This window comes from Podarcis pityusensis, assembly GCF_964106645.2.
Source record: "Podarcis pityusensis genome assembly, chromosome: 17".
NCBI classification, from domain to species: domain Eukaryota; kingdom Metazoa; phylum Chordata; class Lepidosauria; order Squamata; family Lacertidae; genus Podarcis; species Podarcis pityusensis.
In genome coordinates, this window is record NC_138042.1 from 9,750,698 (window position 1) to 9,769,840 (window position 19,143).

The following is a 19,143-nucleotide window of genomic DNA, read 5'->3' on the forward strand; positions in this document are numbered from 1 at the left end:
GCTGTCTCCTTATGGGACAGTTTCTAGGTGTATATTACTTTTCTAACTTAAGAAGAAGAAGAAGAAGAAGAAGTCTGCCTTCTGGGATCCAATTGTGAACAGAATGTGTGAGTAAACTCTTTTTATACTTTTATAGAAGACTGCGCCATGTCTATCTTTTATGAGGGACTAAATGGGGAATTACCAAAAGGAAAGTGTATTTTAGAGGCTTTAGCAAGCCTGAGCAAACGCTTCCGCTGTGTAAGTTTAAAAAGGGGAATGTTACTCTGCTAAATTGTTAACACAAGTTGGAAAGGATATAATCAAACAATATATCCTCTCCTGCATCCTAGAACATTCCCACAAAAACTTATCCTTTTTTAGACAAGCTTTTTAAGTTAGGGCATTATTTTTTTTAATTAATAGGTGATTGGGAGGTTGTTACCCAAAAAACTGTGTTGTTGATTTAAATGTTGCGTCTGTACTTTGGGTATCCCACAGACACAAGTCTGAAAATAGATCGAATGACGGCAAGATGATTGTTTTGAAAAAGCTGTTTTAAGATTGGGTTGGTCAGGATATCATTAACCAGTGACCTTCTTGCAATGTGGGTCACTGTCCTTCCTCCAAGGGAACCGTTGTCCAGACACTGACAAGAGATGGCGTCTGAATTAAAGGAGGGCACTGGGATAGCAGCAGCGGGAATAGAGTCAGACATTCAGCTTGCATGTTTAACAGAACGGGAGGGTAATATTAACTCTAAATGTGTGCAATGAAGACAGTCCCAGTAAGCTTGGCTCAGTCCTACTGTATGCATATCAGTCTGCAATTTCTCCTGCATATTAATTCATGATGCACTTAAGATGAGATCCAGTTTGATGGACTGGCAAAAGGGTTTGACTGTGGGTGTAGGGAGAACGGGGTTCAAATACCTGCTCAGTGCTCTTAGACCAATCCCTGTCTCCCACTCTCACCCACTTCACCAAGACTTTGTGAGGATACATGGGAAGACGCATGCTGCCTTGAGCTCCTTACAGGAAGGGTGGGATTAAAATGTAACAATGGATTAGATTAATAAATTTGAGGTGGAGCATTGCAAATTCTCAACATACACAAGAGTAAGGATGGAAGGACATTTCAGTTCTGGTTCTCTCGGTTTCTCATTTTTCCATAGTTCTGTGAATTTCTCCTAATTAACATATTTTATATGTAGTTTCGACACACGTTCGTGTCAAACATACAATGCTATTGTATGTTATTGTCAGTAATATCTTCATTTCTATGCACCCTTCCCCCTAAAACATGCCTTTTTGTAAACATTGGTTGGTTGAAGAACTGCATTGCAAAATTCAGAGACATGTGAATTTCAAAGGATAGCTGTGTTTTGGTTTGCATATTGTTCTAGAAAATGTGGATTTCATGGATTCAGCTTTAAATGAAATTCAAATTTAATTTCTCCTCTATCCCTATATGTGAGTGTCTTGCTCAGACTTTTTTTTGCGTGTAGCGGCAGTTCTTGAAGAATTCATACATTAGAAATTCCTACACAAAGTGGCCTGACAAGAACCTCCTAGGCGAACACAGAGCTTGAAATGTGTGCCTCCAAAGTTTGTGATGTAGTGTTCAGCTAATAAAATGTACCAAAATGCATAATTTAGGGTTGTGTGTGTGTGTGTTTTCTCAGAAAATGCATTCCAAAATACAATTTAAGTTCACATTTACATATGCATTTTTGTAAGGACTTTTTCCATAATTGCAGATTAATGCAGAAATGGGACAGTACTGACTTATGAATGAGCGCATGTCAATTTCAGGCGCCCGAAATGGATGAATCGGCCCAACCTTGGTGGCTAGTCGCAGCATACCTACATCTCAAGCATATATATCTGCATGTGTGTGTCCGGCATGTTTGATCTACATGCCGGAATGGTTCTTGAATTCTAGTACAAAAGAAAATGACTGAACAACTCCACACCATTTTTCCAGAGGAGCTTCAAAGTTCTTTGCAAAGAAAGAGCTAGCTGCACCTCTGCTTCCTTTAGCCCCTAGACTTTGATATCTGAAACCACGCTCCCTGGTGATCTTACCCCGAGGGAACATGTGGAGCCTAAATCTCACAACAGCAGCAGGGGGGTTGTCACCCCCTCCACACCCACCCACCCACCACGTGCCCTGCTGGGCTCTTACCGTTACGGTGGGCACAGCAGTGACGAGAGAGTAGACGAGGACGGGAGGTGCCCGGCTTGTGTCTTCGGGGCCAGGGTAGGGCTTTGCGTAGGCACTGTCGTAGCAGAAGAAGCCTTGGAGGTGGACCGGGAAAGTGTTTGTGTATTCGAAGTGGTACGCCAGCACCACAGTGCCCGCCATAATCACCAGCTGGAAGTAGAACATGGCACATCAGGCAGGGCAGCGGCGCTGAGGACTGAATGGGAGACGGAGGCAGCCAGGAGAGCCGGGTCCCTGGAGCCGCTGGAGCTTGGCAGCCCCCACCCCGCCCTCTGCCTGCTCCTCCGTGCAAGATTCCTCGTGTACTCCTTTTCACGCTTGGGTGCCTGCTGTAGCTGTGCATCACATCACGGCTGGCGGGAGAGGCACCGAGCCTGCCTGACTCAAAGTCAGGCAGACAGTTGCCTCCTTCTGATGCAACCCCTCCTTCTCCTTCTCCTTCTCCTGCCCCCCTCCTCCTGAGCACCTAATAACTCCCCAGGCTCCGTTCCATATTCTGGCGATTTACTGCAGATGATCGCAGGGAGAGGGCTGGTGTCTGAGACCCCGTGTAGGTGACCAGTGTCAGGTGTGCGTGCAGGAGCCAAGCCCTGCGACCAATAGGACTTTGCAGGACTGGGGCCTTCCTAAGTTTGTACTGAAGAGGCAAGGTGCAGCCTCACAGGTGAGGCCGATTGGTAACTCACAGCACCTGATGGCAAGAGCCAAGAAAAGATATAGGGTCAGCATTTCCCTTTGGCTCTTTGCCACAGCAACACGCTCCCTGCCTTGCTGCATTTGGCTTCTTGCTTCCCAATCCTTGAACTTCAGCTTCCTGACCCTCAGACCCTTGGCTTCTTGACTCCTGGCTCTCTGACCCTCAGACTCTTGGCTTCCTGACTCTTGGTTTCTGGAGCGCCGTTCCTACTCCCACCCCGCCATCTTGCCCCTGGTCCTGACGTCCCCTGCCGGGACTTCAATCGCCTGTGAACTGGACCGTGGCAACCGCATTTTCAGGGGCTTGGGAGCGGAAGGGCAGAGCTCTCGTACACCTGCCCGCTTTGTTTCCCATCCCTGCCTGCCTGCCACGGCCAGGCAACTGTTCAAACTACACCCCATGTGTGTGGCGCATGAGAAGGAGCTCTGTGCAAGGAAGGGGCAGCGGTGTCTCACTGCTGACACTGCCCCAGAGATGTACACCTCATTGCTGGTCTCCCTCTGATGGCTCCTCCAGATTGTGTGGGGAGGTCTGGAGTGGGGAGGTCTATGTCTGTTTGCCCCTCTTCAGACGTCCATACTCAACATCTCCCAGAGCTGCCCTGGCTCCATGGGGTGGGTGGGTGTGGAAAGAGAGGCCTTTGCAAAATTAGCAAGGAACCATACAGTTGTTGACTTGGAAGGGACCTCAAGGATTATCTAGGCCAAACCCCTGCAATATAAGAAACACTGCTAAAGAATCTTGGACAGATGGCCACACAACATCTGCTTAAAAACCCCCAAGGAAGGAGAGAGTCCACCACTTTCCAAGGGAGTCCATTCCAGGGTCGAATGGCTCTTACCCCCAGAAAATTCCTCCTGATGTTTAGTCAGAATCTCCTTTTTTGTGATGTGAATCCATTGGTTTGGGTCCCAACCTCTGGGGCAGCAGAGAACAATCTTCCATGGAATAGCCCTTTAGATCAGGGGTAGGCAACCTAAGGCCCAGGGGCTGGATGCAGCCCAATTGCCTTCTATATCTGGCCCGTGGATAGTCCAGGAATCAGCTTGTTTTTACATGAGTAGAATGTGTCCTTTCATTTAAAATGCATCTCTGGGTTATCTGTGGGGCCTGCCTGGTGTTTTGACATGAGTAGAATGTGTGCTTTTATATAAAAAGCATCTCTGGGTTATTTGTGGGGCATAGGAATTCGTTCATATTTCCCCCCCCCCCCAAAATATAGTCCGGCCCACCACAAGGTCTGAGGGACAGTGGACCAGCCCACGGCTGAAAAAGGTTGCTGACCCCTGCTTTAGATATTTGAAGGTGGTTGTCGTCCCCTCTTGGTCTTCTCCAGGCTAAGCATACCCAACTCCCTGAACCATTCATCATGAAGCATGTGCAGCATCAGTCTCTGCACCCCAGCAAAGCAACAGGACCCAGCAACTGAGGAAACAACTGCGTCCCTGTTGATATTCTAAAGGCTGCTGCAGCAAAATTGCTTAGATTGTGTTGAGCAGCTGCTCCAGGACTGGCAAAATGCTTTGCACTGGACATGAATAAAATACTTTGAATGGCTCAAAGGACTTGGAAGCACAGTTAATGCAGAACACAATATGTTCAAGCACATTGCTGAACAATGATTCTTCAACATCAACTTCGTTGGACTGTTCATGTTGTGCGGATTATTGTCTTCCAAAGCAACTATTCCAACCTTAACAATGGAAAGCATAATGCTGGTGGTCAACAAAAGAGGTTTAAAGACTCTCTCAAGGCAAACCTTTTAAAAAAGTAGTATAAACACTGACAGTTGGGAAACACTGGCTTGCGAGCGCTTCTATTGGAGAACAGCCTTTACCAAAGGTGTCATGGGCTTTGAAGACACTCAAACTCAGGACGAAAGGGAGAAACATGCTAAGAGGAAGGCATGCTTGGCAAACCCTCACCGTGATCAACTCCCGCCCGGAGACCTATGTCCCCACTGTGGAAGGACGTGTGGATCCAGAACTGGCCTTCACAGTCACTTACGGACTCGTGTTCATGGAAGACAATCTTACTCAGCTACGAGTGATCGCCAAAGAAGAAGAAGCACCCCTTAACTACAGCATTGGGGTTGTCCTTGTGCAACTGAGCCCTGGAGGCCTAACTAACCCATGCCGGCTACTCCTTTCTCAGTACCAGGGAAACAGTCACTTGTTCATTTGGCTAAATCCAGTGGCATCCTTACCTCTACAAACACAAAGCAGGGGATGATGGAGATGCTTCTTTTAAGCTCCTGCTTATCACCAGCCATGGCGACAGGGCCTGGATCCCTCCTCAAGGAAAGACGTAAACTACAGAAAGGAGATACCAAAGCAAGTTGGTCAAGTGGCTTCCGGACAAGCAAGAATATTGTTACGTGCCATTCCTCTCTCTGAAAAGTGTGAGATTCCAGGCACTTACCCAGGATTCATGTTTCTTTCAGAAATTAGGCACAGAAATTAGGTAAAGACTGTGGTGTCTTTACAATATATGGTTTTATTTACACAACCTGCACCTAGATGGAGGGATTGCAGAGCATTTGCAGCCTATGATGGACATGGGTGGCACTGTGGTCTAAACCACTGAGCCCCTTGGGCTTGTCGATTAGAAGGTTGGTGGTTCAAATCCCCGTGACGGGGTGAGCTCCCGTTGCTCTGTCCCAGCTCCTGCCAACCTAGCAGTTCGCAAGCACACCAGTGCAAGCAGATAAATAGGTATCACTCCGGAGGGGAGGTAAACAGCATTTCCGTGCACTCTGGCTTCCATCACGGTGTCCCGTTGTGCCAGAAGCGGCTTAGTCATGCTGGCCACATGACCCGGAAGCTGTACGCCAGCTCCCTCGGCCGATAAAGCGAGATGAGCGCCACAACCCCAGAGTCGGCCACGACTGGACCTAATGGTCAGGGGTCCCTTTACCTTTAAAGACCCACCCAGCTAGCTCTGCTGAGCTGGCTTGGCTTCTCAGACTAACTAAATCCAGGGGGTTTCCATGTTTAGTAAAGTTTAATCAAACTTCATTTCTAAGTTTTGCTAAATGCAGGAATTATGGAGAGGATCTGACACCCAGGCATCTAGGGGAATCTGCCCCCCCCCCCCATCCATAACAATAGATTCTGATTTGGTCACACACACACGTTTTTCTCCAGTGCATGGTCATAATCTCAACCCTTGAAAGTCACCGCTTCATGTTGCCCTGCTTTAAGGATAAGCATGCACCAATTTAAGTACGTTGTTGTTGTTTCAGCTACTCAGGCTTTGCAAAGGAAGCTCAGATTTTGTCTAGCAGCTTGGGTTTCCCAAGGCTTATTTCAGCTAGTCTGCGGAGGAGTCAAAGCTGTTTCCGTGCTTTGCTTTGGTTTCGCAAGCTGAGCCCTTGGAAAGCTTTCCTTAACTGCTAAAAATAAATCTGACCTGAAAGTCTGGAGATCAGGCTTCAAACCAGGTGTTTCGAATTCCTACTGGGAGCGCGGTGATGGTACAGCACATGAGCATGCAAAGTGTTTAATCCTTGACTCGCTGCCACTTGTGCCCAAATGCTTTTTCATGTGATCCTATCAGGAGATGATAAAGAGTTTGCTGCTCCAGCCAGCTCCCACCATGGAGTTCTCTGTAGCCCCACAGGCAAGTTATTGTTCATGGTTCGTACGGGGATTTCCCCTTAGCTTGTCACATTTGGACATTTCCCATTCCACAGAAGTCATATCGTAGATGAAGAAACTGGCTGTGACCTTCTATATATTGCTGAACTTTAACTCCCATCATCCCTGGCCACTGGCCATGCTGACCGGGGCTGATGGGAGTTGGAGTCCAGCAACACCTGGAGGGCCTCAAGTTCAGCATCTCTAAGCTACAGGACCAGGGTGGCATTTTGTTTGTAAGTTTGAAATGGCTTCTCTTTTGAATAAGGGTGAAATTCATTGTGGAGCTCTTCAGTATAGCCCTAAGCTAAATCTCTCCAGCTCCTGACCCTTCCTGCTCCTCGATGGCATTTATTCTTTTAGTTGCATTTTCATTTACAGGCTTCCCCTCCACTTATGCACAATGGACTCTCACACAACTGTGTTTACTAAGGTTACCAGATTGTTTTCAAAGAATCCGGGGACACTTTTTTATTTTATTTGAAAAATCATTTTTTTAAAAAAATTAAGAAGTAATATCTTCTCTTCTGGGTCTCTTCTGTCACGCAGCCTTCCTCTGGGCCCCAGCCTGATCTTTTGGAGTGCTATCTGCCCTGGAGTAGGCTCGGGTCGGGCCTGGGCTCAGCCACGTGTCCTTGCCCTCCCGGTGCTCTCCTACCTCTCTTCCTCAGCAGTGGCGGCAGCAGCAATGCAGCAAGGTCGGGGCTCCCCTCTTTTTTCTCCTTCCTCTTTCTCTCTCTTCCTTCTCCTTCTCCTTTCCTCCTTCTCCCTACATCAGCTCCAGGGCTTTTACTGGCCCTGGAGCGCTGCTGGACAGTTGGCCAGGTGGACAGGCACTCTCGCTCCTGGCTCGATTTGGATTATGGGGGGGGGGTGGGCAGTTCCTCCAGTTGACGTGCCAGGCGTCCCCGGTTCCCTCTCGGCAGCGGCAGTCTCAGCAGCCCAGAGTCAGCCTGGTAGCGCAGTTGGCTCTGGCTGGCTTCAGGAGCTGCTCACTGCCGTGGTACCCACCATTTTGCCTCGAAGGAAGTCCCCATATGATGTGACTTGTGCCGTTGAACCAATCAAGCAACATTCATTTCCTACTAATATAAATCCGGGGACATTAAATGAAATACGGGGATGTTCCGGGGACAGATTTTGTCTGGGGACAGATTTGTAAATCCGGGGACTGTCCCTGGGAGACGAGGACATCTGGTAACCATAGTGTTTACCCACGGTGCTGGGAAATAAATAAACGATTTAATTCAAACCCGGGAATGGTGGGAGAGAGCTGGAGAGTCCTTGTGGCTCACGAGGAGACCCTCCCCAGAGCCTAAAGAGGACGTCAGTAAGGGCAGAGGAAGCCTCAAATAGACTCAAGGCACAGCGGGGCTTTGTATAGGCTGCTCAGCCTCCCCACCTAATAGCTGACGTGCAGGAAAGTTCAGCAACAACTGCTTTCTTGTGCGTTCTTCAGCCTCCAGCTGGTCCCCGGAGCTTCAACTCTAGATATTTTAGTCTAGATTGGAGAGAGAGCTGGAGAGCAGGAAAAAAAGCAGGTGTTTAGGTGCTTTTTAGCGAATGCTCCCCATTTTACGTGATTTCAGTTATGAGCACGGGAGGCCAGAACATAACCCCTGCATAGGTGGGAGGGATGGGGACGGCGTTGCCTGTATATCGTGTCTTTCCTCCAAGTTTCTCAAGGCTACTTAAATAATCCCCACTTCCATTTTATCCTCACCACAACCACTCCAGATAGGATTACTCTGGGAAATAGGGACTGGCCCAGGGTGCTGCAAGTTTGGGTGGGCATTTGAACCATGGACTCCTAAGTCCTCATCTGATGCTCTAACCACTATACTGCACTATACTAGTGTTTAGTGTATTTTGGGTTTCTATGGAAGCCGCCCAGAGTGGCTGGGGAGGCCCAGCCAGATGGGCGGGGTATAAATATATTATTACTACTACTACTACTACTACTACTACTACTACTACTACACTGGCTCTTAAATTGATGGCTTCACATACTCTGTAATGGAAAGGATATTCCAGCATCTAGTTTAAAGAGGGCTATGGCACCTAAATGAATAAAATTAAAACAATAGCATCTTTCCTTTTAAAAAATGAATAAATGATACCAGGGTGGTTTGTTAAAAAGAGAGAGGATAAAATGAAATCAGTGTTAAGACAAGAAAACAGGACACAATGGTTAAAAACAGCAGGATGAAAACTAGCCGTTTCTTTTTTCAAACCTCTCTCAGTTTGTATTACTCACACCTAAATATATGTCAGTTTCACTTCTCCTCCTTTCTCCAGTCTTAAATTCCATTCTCTAAATTTTGCAAACAATTTGTGTGTTTTTTAAAAAAGAATCCTCATTAAAATTCATCAACATTTGATGAATTTCTAATAAATGTGCCATTTTGACTACTGTAACACATTTTGGCAAGCAATTTCCCCATATGTAATGCATTTTTGTGTGCCATTTTCATGTTTATGTACACTTTCCCCGAATATATGCATTTTTGTAAATACTGTCTGGTTGCCGAACTGCATAGCAATATTCAGCTATGTGCGAATTTCAAAGGATACCTGCATTTTGGTTCACAAAGTGCAAATTTGACAAATTTGGCTTTAAATGGGTCCTGAGTAGAACTTCTTCACCAACCCCACTTGCACCACCCAAAATTATATTCTGTGATATTTAACACACCTAAGAATGCAACCCACCCTTTCCTGCGAGTAGGCACTATTGAATAGTGAGATTTTATGTGAGTCAGACATACAGAGAGTCGCTATGTACGTCTTGACATATAAAAAATGAAAAGTCACTTTGCTGCTTCATCACATAGCCTGTATTTGATTCTTCTGAGAGGCTGAAGAAGGGGTCAGGTTCTTCAAGAAGATGAACCTAGTGGGATGATTCTAATGTGTTGAAGGGATCAAGGGAATAGAGTTTGTGTTCAGCAGGCTCCGAAATCCACCCCAGAAATCCAGCCTGCCCATTTTCCTGTTCCCACATATCATCATGGACACATCTGTCAACAGAGGTGCACAAAACTGCATCTGACAGAGAATTTGAACACCTCATAAAGAAAGCCAAGTTTCCGGTTCAAAGGGAACTCCTTTCTAGCTCTCATAGTTGCTACATTGCATTTGAATTTGTGTCAATAGTATCTGGGGAGAAAAACTGTAGTTCAATGTAGTACATAAGCATAGTGAACTGGGGTGTGTGGGCTTCTGTGCAAACTTATATGCAGTCATCCCAATAAATTTTGCTGCCTGAGGTGAAGGACAATACAGTCATACCTCCACTTGCGTAGCCCTCTGGATACGTAATCTTTGGGATGCGAGCGCGGCAAACCCAGAAGTATTTTTCCGGGTTTCACTGCGTGTGCATGCACAGAAGTGCTCTATGTGCTGTGCACATGTGCAGAAGTGGTCCTCTAGTTCCTGTCAGAAGTGGACTGGACTGGTAGTTGACCTGAGGGCAGCAAACTAGGTATAGGGCAAAAGGGACGCAGGTGATGCTGTGGTCTAAACCACTGAGCCTCTTGGGCTTGCCAGTCAGAAGGTTGGCGGTTTGAATCCTCGCGACAGAGTGAGCTCCCGTTGATCTGTGCCAGCTCCTGCCAACCTAGCAGCTCAAAAGCACGCCAGTGCAAGTAGATAAATAGGTACTGCTGCAGTGGGAAGGTAAATGGCATTTCCGTGCGCTCTGGTTTCCGTCACAGTGTCCTGTTGCGCCAGAAGCAGTTTAGTCATGCTGGCGACATGACCGGGAAAGCTGTGGACAAACGCTGGCTCCCTCGGCCTGAAACCAAGAGGAGTGCCGCACCCCTTAGTCGCCTTTGACTGGACTTAACCATCCAGGGGTCCTTTACCTTTTTTAAAAACTTTTTTTAAAGATACAGGGCACAGGCCCAAACTGTTCTGATAGCACCGGTATCTCCTAGCGTGCACTGCCTGAGGTAACCTCACTTTACTTAAAGGTAGGGCCGGTGCTCCTAAGTGTGTGTGTTTACACCCACACCCACACACTGTATTATACAGTCATACCTCGGGTTAAAGTTGCTTCAGGTTGAGTGCTTTCAGGTTGCGCTCCACGGCGACCCGGAAGTAATGGAACACGTTACTTCTGGGTTTCGCCGCTTGCGCATGCGCAGACGCTCAAAATGACATCACACGCATGCGCAGAAGCGGCGAATCGCGACCCGCGCAGACGCGGGGTGCGTTCTACTCAGGATGCAAACAGGGCTCCGGAATGGATCCCGTTCACATCCAGAGGTACCACTGTACACACAGATGGGCCAAGTCAATTGGCAGCTGCAACTTCATTTCCTTTAGGCTGGCATCCTATGCATGCTTACCAGGGAGCAAGAATTCAGCAGCCCTCATAACCAGGCTGATGATGAAGCTGCACCTTTCCTTCAAGGCCTGGATTTTTATTTTAGTGGTTTTATGAAAGTTTCTGCCTCACTAAAACGTCATAGAACCATTGACCAGCTCATGCCAGAAGATCGATTAAAACAATAAACCCCTCGATCTCACGTTTGAGGGGAAAGGGAGGAGCAAGCCATGAGTAGAATTGTTACATTTTTGATCAATTTCTAGAGGACTTAACACGGTTTTATTTCAACAAATGCTAACTTTCAGCAGTTTATTTTGGTCTCTGCATTTTAGCATACAGCAAGAGGGAAACGGTACATAGATTACGCTGGCTTCTAGGACTTGGGAGCTGGGTCCAATTGTCTCCGTGTTCCCACATGGCTGGGCCCTGCAATTCTCTCCCTGCTTCCTTCTCCCTGTTCCTCTATTGCTCCCCTCTTACTTCCTGGCCACCGCCTCCATGTTTCTCTCCGGCAACAGAATCTGAAAACTCAAAACGCCCTGTTCAGGATAAAGGAGGCACAACTCTGGACGAGGTAAGTGTTTTTGTAGTATACTGTAGTGATTAGGAGACCTCATTTTGAGCAAAGAATCAGGTTTCTTTATAGTGCAGGATTTGGATCGGGGAGATTTGCAGCAGAGGATTGCCCCTATTCTAAATAGCAAGACTCAGAGATGTACGTGAGAACACCCTCGTCTTCTATTACGGGCTCAATCAATCCCAACTGTCAATCATGATAAATGCACATGGGATACAAGCTCTTTCTGTAGGTCTTCCCCATTATGAAGCAAAGGTTCTGGTTTCAACTGCCCTCCTTCCTTTCTTTTTGCATGACTGCCACACCACCAACGCCCCACCTAAAAGAACTGGAGATGACCCACCCCCGGAGCAGCAGAACCACGTCGCTCCCAAGAGATGCCAGCTCAGTGCCACCTGTCCCAACTTTGCTAGCGGTAGGGCCGGGGCCATGAGAATCCAGCTGCAAAGATGCTCCGCTGTCTGCCCTCCTCCTCCTCAGTCCAGCATCCCATCACCGAGAGCAACTCGCTAGCCCCATGAGCCAAGATTAAGACGCGAAGTCTGCCTTGCTCCGTCTTCCTGACAAACAGAATCTGCTTGCTGCTGGGGTGCAAAGAGCGAGCGCCAGCAAATCTGCACCCGTGTCTGTGCGTGTATACACACACAGTGACAGACACACCAACACACACACACACACACACACACACACACACACACACACATCCCTGCGCCACCATCAGAGTGTGTAACTTAGCAACGTGGCCTTTAAAACAGAAATGCAGACATATATATATATACATACACACAGAGAGAGAGAGCCCAGTAATTGTCAAAGCTGTGACAATGACTGTATGGATAACTGGGGTTTGGGGTGGGGGGAGAGAGGAGAAGGAAACAGAAAGAGGCAATTGATGCTTCGAAAACGGAGAGCCCATTTGACAGAGGATGAAGTGAGACTCTGCCCCCCCAAGCCCCCCCGCCATCACATCAGCCCCACAGCCCAGCTACTGCATCTCTCACCTTCTGTATGTCAGTGAGTGTTGTGTATTTTTTAGGCAGCAGCCATGGCTTCCTCGGCCCACATCCAATCTCTTCTCCTCCTCGCTCTCTTCCTCCTCTCCTAAGCAATTTCAACGGTCTGCAGAATGCAGCGGGGAATCCATGCTGATCATGCCAATATCCCAATTAGAAGCTGGACCGCTGGATTAAAACGTTGTTTCGTGTTAGCAGCTGGAGCCCTTCCAGGGAGAGGAGAGGAGAGAGGGGGGAGCGACACACATATACACATGCATGCACGCGCGCACACACACACAGGGAGGAGAGAGGGGAGAGAGAGGATATTTCAAGGGGGAGAATTCATTGAAATGCTGCCTGTGTCCGCTCTGGGTCAGAAGGGCAAGAGGCGCAACCTAGACGGCTTTGCTGAAATCCATTTGATTCCCCGTGTCTGCGACCAGCCTGTACTTGCAATTGTGTTGGCCTCTTTCGCTCTGCTGTTGAAAAGTAACTTCCAATAGCTACGGGTTGCCCTCTTCTCTTGCCCTAAATGGTCAAGCCCTGCTTGGGAATTTCTTCCTATTTTACAGATGGGAAAGTTAAGGCATCAGCTGACCGAGCCTGGCTTACTTACCAGGCGTGTACCAAGAGCAAGTGCCGAATCTTCACATTGTCAAGCTAGCACATTTGTGTCGAACCGAACAGTAAACTCCAAGGTTTAATTACCCCAGAGTGAAAACCGTAATTCAGCCAGGCACTGCGAATTAAATTGGTATGAAAAGCACCTTCATCTTCTGAACTCTCAACAACAAGGCTTTAATAGGGCTTGCCGATCAGAAGGTCGGCAGTTCGAATCCCCGCGACAGGGTGAGTTCCCTGCCAACCTAGCAGTTCGAAAGCACGTCAAAGTGCAAGTAGATAAATAGGTACCACTCCAGCGGGAAGGTAAACGGCGTTTCCGTGCGCTGCTCTGGTTCGCCAGAAGCGGCTTAGTCATGCTGGCCACATGACCCAGAAGCTGTAGACCGGCTCCCTTGGCCAATAAAGCGAGATGAGCACCACAACCCCAGAGTCGGCCACGACTGGACCTAATAGTCTGGGGTCCCTTTACCTTTACCTCATTTTAGTGCTTTAGCAAAAAATAAAATAAAAAAATCATGCCTCAGAAGCAGGAATCACCCTCTGGATACAGCACTCCCAAGGATGGGGCCAGCTGGACTCTGTCTTAGGGAACGTAGTTAGGGATCCAATTCTCTTGACTCCGATCTGGGAAAGTATTTGAGGTTGTTGCTTTTAAGAGCAACACATGGAGCCCAGTTATGGAGAGGTTGCCAGAGGGATCAACACTGTTTCCTTGGGGATCAGAAGGGTCCATTGGCGGAAGAAAGTAACTACCCCGACCAGAGAAGAATGGCAAACCAAGTTGGTGGACTATGCCAAAATGGCAAAATTAACTGGAAGCTCAGAAATCGAGAAGACAGGAACTTTAAGGAGGAATGGGAAAAGTTTATAATGTATTTACGAGACCACTGTCAACAGGTTAAAATGTTAGCAGGATTTTAACCACATTTATAAAGTAATGGAAAGTATGGATAATTTAGGAGGATCAAAAATTTGGAGAAGTATGGATATGCAATTGTAAAAAAATACTGTGAGGACCCATGGAAGGGATCGTAGGAAATCAGGAGATTCAGAGCAATTTCAACATTTGGATTCGGAATTGCTTTTTGTTGTATGTATATACAGTGGACGCTTGGGTTGCGAACGTGATCCGTGTGGGATGCACGTTCGCAACCTGCAGCATTCGCAACCCGTGTCTGCATGTCTGCGCATGGGTTGCGATTCGGCGATTCGGCGCATGTGCAACCGCAGGAATCTGGAAGTAACCCGTTCCTGCACTTCCGGGTTTCTGCGGTCCATAACCCGAAAAAATGCAACCTGAAGCGGCTGTAACCCAGGGTATGACTGTAGTTTTAAAAATTAAAGTGTGTGTAGATAGATAGATAGATAGACAGACAGACAGACAGACAGACAGACAGATAGCTAGCTAGATAGAAGGGCCCCTTGGCATCCCTACTGCCACTGGGGGAACCTGTCTGGTTGTGCTGCACATTGACACACACACACACACACACACACACACACACACACCCAGGACAGATCCCTGATTGACGTCACCAGCAGAGCTTTGAAATGGGAGGCAGGTTGGTGTGTGGCTCCAATGCATGTTGACCAGTCACCACCTCTGACACATTAGTAGCCCCTTTGCTGCATTTCAATGTTGCTGTAAACACCAGAGAGGTGGGAGGGGGAGTCTTTACCTGATGTGCATTACTTAATTTGTTTCCCCCTCCCCCCCAAAAAACTCCTCCTCTGCAAGGAAGACGCCATCTGTGCGCAAGCTTTTCTCATGGCTCAGCGGCTGTGCCTTGCCAAAATCCAATCCTACCCGCTGAAACGGACCTTGTCAGATGAGCAGAGCATCCAAAGAGAGGTTTTACTTCAACTGAGTTTCAGTTCAGTGGGTGAGAGGGGACTTTGACAAAAACACAGCTGCAGAACAATGAGAAAAGCTCTCAGGCCCGGGGGGAATTAATTGGTACACGATGCGATCAAAATGTGGGTCAAGCAAAAAGTGTGGATGAGCTCATATGAAGTGGAAAGGCAAGATAAGGATAATAGCAGAAATCTTTTTGTAATCCAGCTTTTTAGAAGCAACCTGACTCATCGTGACTCAAAGAGGTGAGGGGGGAATCCTTTGTAGGGTGGGGTCCAGAGGCAGAAGCCATCGAGAGAGATACAGTGGTACCTCGGGTTACATACACTTCAGGTTACACACTCCGCTAACCCAGAAATAGTGCTTCAGGTTAAGAACTTTGCTTCAGGATAAGAACAAAAAATCGGGCTCTGGCGGCGCAGCCGCAGCAGGAGGCCCCATTAGCTAAAGTGGTGCTTCAGGTTAAGAACAGTTTCAGGTTAAGAACAGGCCTCCAGAACGAATTAAGTTCTTAACCCGAGGTACCACTGTACTCAACATCAGAATAGATCCCAAGGCTGCTAAATTTTAAGCACAATCAAGAGAGGCTGAGAGGACAAAAGTGTGAAAAAATAACCAAAGGGAAGAAGAATCAGACCACGCTTTAAGTAGAGCAGAAAATCCCTCTTTGAAGCAGAAATAATGACATAAAGGTTAAAAAAATATGTTCCAAGGATATTTGGGGAAGGTAGATTCCACCCTACAGCTCATCAGTGGTTTGGGATGTGGATTCCCCTATGATGGATAGGATATTATGGGGTACTCAGAAGGCCTGGAGAGAACTTGGGGGATTGCAAAGTTTGCCCCAATGAGCATTCCCAAGTATCGCAGCAAAGCAGAGACGATTGACTGCAGGCTGGAGACAGGAAAAGCTTTTGACACTGCTAAGTCCAAGGGGGAAAGCAAAATGGCCCGTTTAGAAGACCCTTCAGGGAAATCTGGAAATAGAACGGAATGAAAAAAGCAGCAACACCTCCAAAGAACCCAGCCGAGTTTCCCACAGGCTTCTAGTTGGCCACTAGTTGTTGTACAGTAGTACCTCAGGTTACAGACCCTTCAGGTTACAGATGCTTCAGGTTGCACACTCCGCTAACCCAGAAATAGTACCTCAGGTTAAGAACATTGCTTCAGGATGAGAACAGAAATCGTGCGGCGGCAGCGGGAGGCCCCATTAGCTAAAGTGGTACCTCAGGTTAAGAACAGTTTCAGGTTAAGAATGGACCTCCTGAACGAATTCAGTTCTTAACCAGAGGTACCACTGTACATGCAACAACTGATTTAGACGTGCCTGAATGATGCAAGATCATGCACACACACACACACACACACACACACACACACAGCACCTAACCTGGAAGTAGCCCTCAAGTGTCATAAAGAGGTCACACAAGAAAGGGCGGGGTGCGCTTATGCGTGCTATGCCACATGGGGGTCTGGAACATAACCCCCACACAAAACAAGGATTGTCTGCACTAGATGGGCCACTGGCCTGATTCCAGCATGCTCTGCTTATGTTGTTAAGGAGAGCATTTGCTTTGAGTGCAGAAGTCACAGGTTCCATCCTTATTATTATTAATTGAGTCTATATACTGCCCTATAGGGATGCGGGTGGTGCTGTGGGTTAAACCACAGAGCCCAGGACTTGCCGATCAGAAGGTCAGCGGTTCGAATCCCCGCAACGGAGTGAGCTCCCGTTGCTCGGTCCCTGCTCCTGCCAACCTAGCAGTTCGAAAGCACATCAAAGTGCAAGTAGATAATTAGGTACCGCTCCAGCAGGAAGGTAAACGGTGTTTCCGTGTGCTGCTCTGGTTTGCCAGAAGCAGCTTAGTCATGCTGGCCACATGACCCGGAAGCTGTACGCCGGCTCCCTCGGCCAATAAAGTGAGATGAGTGCCGCAACCCCAGAGTCGGCCACGACTGGACCTAATGGTGAGGGGTCCCTTTCCCTTACTGCGCTATACCCGGAGGACTCAGGGCGGTTCACAGAAAAGATCACAACATATACAATCAGAATAAAAACAACAACCCAATAACACGCCCCCCAAAAAGAGCCACATTCTAAAAGGGTGTTGGATGTCAATAAGATCAGCCAAAGGCCTGGTTAAAAAGGAACGTATTTGCCTGGCACCTAAAGGTGTGTAATGAAGGTGCCAGGCGAACTTCCCTGGGGAACGCATTCCACAGATGGGGAGCCACTGCAGAGAAGGCCCCGTTCTCATGTTGCTATCCTCTGCACCTCTAGAGGAGGGTTATCTCCACGTAGGGCTAGGAGAGACTCCTGCCTGAAACCCCCCCCCCGAGAGCTGCTGCCTGTCAGTGCAAACAATACTGAACTAAATGAGCCACTGGTGTGACTCAGTATCAGGAAGCTTCCTATGTTCCTCAGCCAATTTGCATAGTCCTATTTCCCGGAGTAAACAAGAGGAGCAACCCACGCAAGGACGCCTTGGTGCATTGAAAGGCAGTTCCTTAACTCAGATCCTGCCTCTCCGCTGTTCAGACCAGCGCAGAAAGCTAAAAATAGTAAGCTGGTTCAAGCTCATCTTCAATGCAAAGGCACTTAAAGAAAACAAGATAACTTGACTAGCGATTAGCCTTCTTCTCTTGCTGTAGCCTCGGCTCCAATGCTGGATCGTTAAGCCTTAATAATAATAATAATAATAATTTTTATTTATACCCAGCCAGAGCCGGGCTCAGGGCAGCTAACACCAGTAAAATTACAGTAAAAACATAATGGTGGGGAACCAATTTAAAATACACGTTAAAATGCAATTTAAAATGCAGCTTCATTTTAAAAGTAGCCCATAGATCAAAACCATAAGGGGAGGGAAACATAAGGGTCAGACTAACTAAAGGCCAGGCGGAACAGCTCTGTCTTACAGGCCCTGAGGAAAGATGCCAAGTTCCGCAGGGCCCTAGTCTCTTGTGACAGAGTGTTCCACCAAGTCGGGGCCAGTACTGAAAAGGCCCTGGCCCTAGTTGAGACCAATCTAACCACCTTGCAACGTGGGACCTCCAAAGTGTTGTTATTCGTGGACCTTAAGGTCCTCCGCGGGGCATACCAGGAGAGGCGGTCCCAGAGGTATGTGGTCCTAGGCTGCATAGGGCTTTAAAGGTTAAAACCAGCACCTTAAACCTGACCCTGTACTCCACCGGGAGCCAGTGCAGTTGGTAAAGCACTGGATGAATGTGATCCCGCAGCAAGGACCCTGTAAGGAGCCTCGCCGTGGCATTCTGCACCCGCTGGAGTTTCTGGGTCAGCTTCAAGAGCAGCCCCGCACACAGCGAGTTACAATAATCAAGCCTGGAGGTGACCGTCGCATAGATCACTGCGTCGTAGGTTACACCCGAGCTCTTGACAGAAGGCGATGGCACTAAGTTCACACCACACTTTAAACAAGGGAAGTAGTGTCTAGTGGATGGAAAAGGCATGAGTGGGAACGAAGAGGCAGGGTTCAGGTACCCACTATGGGGGGGGGGCAGGAATGTAGCTGACCAGGTGATCCCCAGCTGTCCAATAGCAAGGAGCTAGGAAAGCTATGGTTTTCCCAGTACTGATGTATGGAAGTGAAAGCTGGACCATAAAGAAGGCTGATCGCCAAAGAATTGATGCTTTTGAACTATGGAGCTGGAGGAGACTCTTGAGAGTCCCATGGACTGCAAGAAGATCAAACCTATCCATTCTTAAGGAAATCAGCCCTGAGTGCTCACTGGAAGGACAGATCCTGAAGCTGAGGCTCCAATACTTTGGCCACCTCATGAGAAGAGAAGACTCTGGAAAAGACCCTGATGTTGGGAAAGATGGAGGGCACAAGGAGAAGGGGACGACAGAGGACGAGATGGTTGGACAGTGCTCTCGAAGCTACCAGCATGAGTTTGACCAAACTGCGGGAGGCAGTGGAAGACAGGAGTGCCTGGCGTGCTCTGATCCATGGGGTCACGAAGAGTCGGACAGCACTAAACAACTAAACAACAACAGGAAAGGTCCACGGCTCAGGGGCAGATCACATACTCTGCACACCCCAGGGCTCCTAGTTCACCTTTAGGCATCTCCAGGTGGGACTGGCAAAGACCTCTGCTAACCAGTGTGCAGGTGATATTGTGTTAGATGAACCAAGGGCCTGAGACTTAGTAGAAAGGAGCTCTCTGGGTTCTTCTGCTAGTTATGTCCAGGACAACC

At 47.9% G+C, this 19,143-nt stretch overlaps 2 protein-coding genes across 5 annotated transcripts in view; both read right to left on the reverse strand.

Moving 5' to 3' along the window:
- PLPPR2 (phospholipid phosphatase related 2) overlaps positions 1-19,133 on the reverse strand; it is a 49,583-nt gene extending 30,450 nt beyond the window's left edge. The window contains exons 1-4 of one of the 4 annotated variants that reach the window (XM_080988244.1): positions 19,004-19,133; positions 12,452-12,631; positions 5,109-5,214; positions 2,167-2,355 (exon numbers count right to left, since the gene is read on the reverse strand). In XM_080988244.1, the coding sequence (XP_080844370.1) occupies positions 2,167-2,355; positions 5,109-5,174 (255 nt within the window). In that variant the 5' untranslated portion in view covers positions 5,175-5,214; positions 12,452-12,631; positions 19,004-19,133. Of the gene's footprint in view, positions 1-2,166; positions 2,356-5,108; positions 5,215-12,451; positions 13,115-19,003 lie in introns of those variants that run through there. The other 3 variants (XM_080988245.1, XM_080988247.1, XM_080988246.1) reach the window with 3 other exon arrangements.
- Positions 1-19,143, reverse strand: part of TSPAN16 (tetraspanin 16) — a 214,771-nt gene that overhangs the window by 63,701 nt on the left and 131,927 nt on the right. The window lies entirely within an intron of this gene.